The sequence below is a fragment of the Octodon degus genome, unplaced genomic scaffold (genome assembly GCF_000260255.1).
Source record: "Octodon degus isolate 3935 unplaced genomic scaffold, OctDeg1.0 scaffold00061, whole genome shotgun sequence".
Taxonomy (NCBI): Eukaryota; Metazoa; Chordata; class Mammalia; order Rodentia; family Octodontidae; genus Octodon; species Octodon degus.
In genome coordinates, this window is record NW_004524637.1 from 2,217,540 (window position 1) to 2,219,068 (window position 1,529).

Below are 1,529 nucleotides of genomic sequence, written 5' to 3' on the forward strand. Positions count from 1 at the left end.
AAAAAAAAAAAAAAGAAACCCGAGTAACAGTGTGGACAGAGAGTACTCTCCCTGTCATCTTCCTCTGCCTGTGTGTCCTCCTGCACTCACTCCTTCAGCACACACTGATCTTAGGGCTGTGACATGTGCTGATGGGACATCCAGTTGTGCTGTGCCTCACATTCCTTGTCCTGAATGCAGGGCAACAGAGTCACAGATCTCCCCAAACGGTGAACCACATCCAATGTGTCAAAACCACACACTCAGGAATAAGCAAGGCAGGAAACAAGCACCCAGGGACTATACTAGCTGGGTGAGGAAGAGGGAGTGAAGCAAGGGAGCCAGGCACAGCTTTTACAAAGGGCCACAGAGGAGAAAAGACCAGGCACCAGCCAAGAGGGACTCCCAGGATCATGCCATTTGGAAGACTTGGGTGGGAACATGGACACAGCCATCAGGAAGGAATCCGTGACCTCAAAGAATTCTGACACATGTAACCTCAAGGATGCACTTCGAGGATGCTGTGCTCAGATCTATCAGCCAGCCCTGTTTCTAGAGGCTTCTCAGAGCTCAGATCCCTAAAACAAAGGAGGAGGCTGCGTACTGGCTCTGAAGATGGAAACTCAGAAGAAAACCCAGGCTCAGAAAGATGAAGTCACTGGGCAGGGACCACACAGCGGTCCAAGCTGGATGTGGGGCCTCCAAATGCCCAGCACCTCTGCCTTGCTGAGGTCAAGCTGTTTCCAGGGGCCCACACAGAGCTGGCTGGTAACTGGGTACTCCATGAGCCCAGACATGGGGGCTCTCTTTAGGAAAGGACTCGACACCTAAGAACGGATACATGAACATACGTACCTGGTAGTAGGCTTTCAGGTGCTGGAGGATTTCCATCATAGCATTGTTGGTCGAAGCCTGAGAGCCCCTGCACTTGTCCTGCTCCTCGTTCTCCTCCTCTCTGACCTTGTGTAGTGCATCCCGGTAGGCCTGGTCCTGGCAGTAGACAAGCTTCTCCATCTGGAAGTGAACGCGGATTGCCTTCTCCGCCACATCTTCCTGGCTCGATCGAATGTCTTCGATTTTGTTCTGCATGAAGAAAAAGACGCCTAAAGATCCGGTAGGAGGGAACCCAAGACCACAGCACACAGCTCACTTGAGAGTCCACAGGAGTGGGCACCTGACCCGAATGTCCCCACCACCAGTGCTGTAAGTGGATCCCATTTGGGCTGGGTCCCATCAATTCTGTGCACCTCAGGACACCGCCCAGGTCCATTCAGGGCCGTGGGCCAGTAGAGCAACGGCCCTCAGCGTCAGGCAGGAGGGTGGTAGAGCCAGTCTCTCCCCTGTGCCAGCACCAGGTGCAGCCTGAAGTGCTCTGTGCCTGCACCTGGGCCTCACCTGTCCCTGTCCCTCCCCGCTCTCCTCAGATCCAGTTTCTGTGCTGAGCCTCCTCGGTGAGTGTCCTGGTGGGGCCTTCACCTCCTGCACTCTACTCACGACCCTCTCTGCTGCCCCATGTCTACACTGACTGGGGTTCCTGGTTCCAAGCCTAA

The 1,529-nt window shown here is 54.6% G+C and overlaps 1 protein-coding gene across 3 annotated transcripts in view; it reads right to left on the reverse strand.

Annotated features, from left to right (window-relative positions):
- LOC101584040 (interferon-induced GTP-binding protein Mx2-like) overlaps positions 1-1,529 on the reverse strand; it is a 91,144-nt gene that overhangs the window by 1,825 nt on the left and 87,790 nt on the right. For all 3 annotated transcript variants that reach the window (XM_023718687.1, XM_012515386.2, XM_023718686.1), the window contains exon 13: positions 835-1,062. In XM_023718687.1, the coding sequence (XP_023574455.1) occupies positions 835-1,062 (228 nt within the window). The remainder of the gene's footprint in view (positions 1-834; positions 1,063-1,529) is intronic.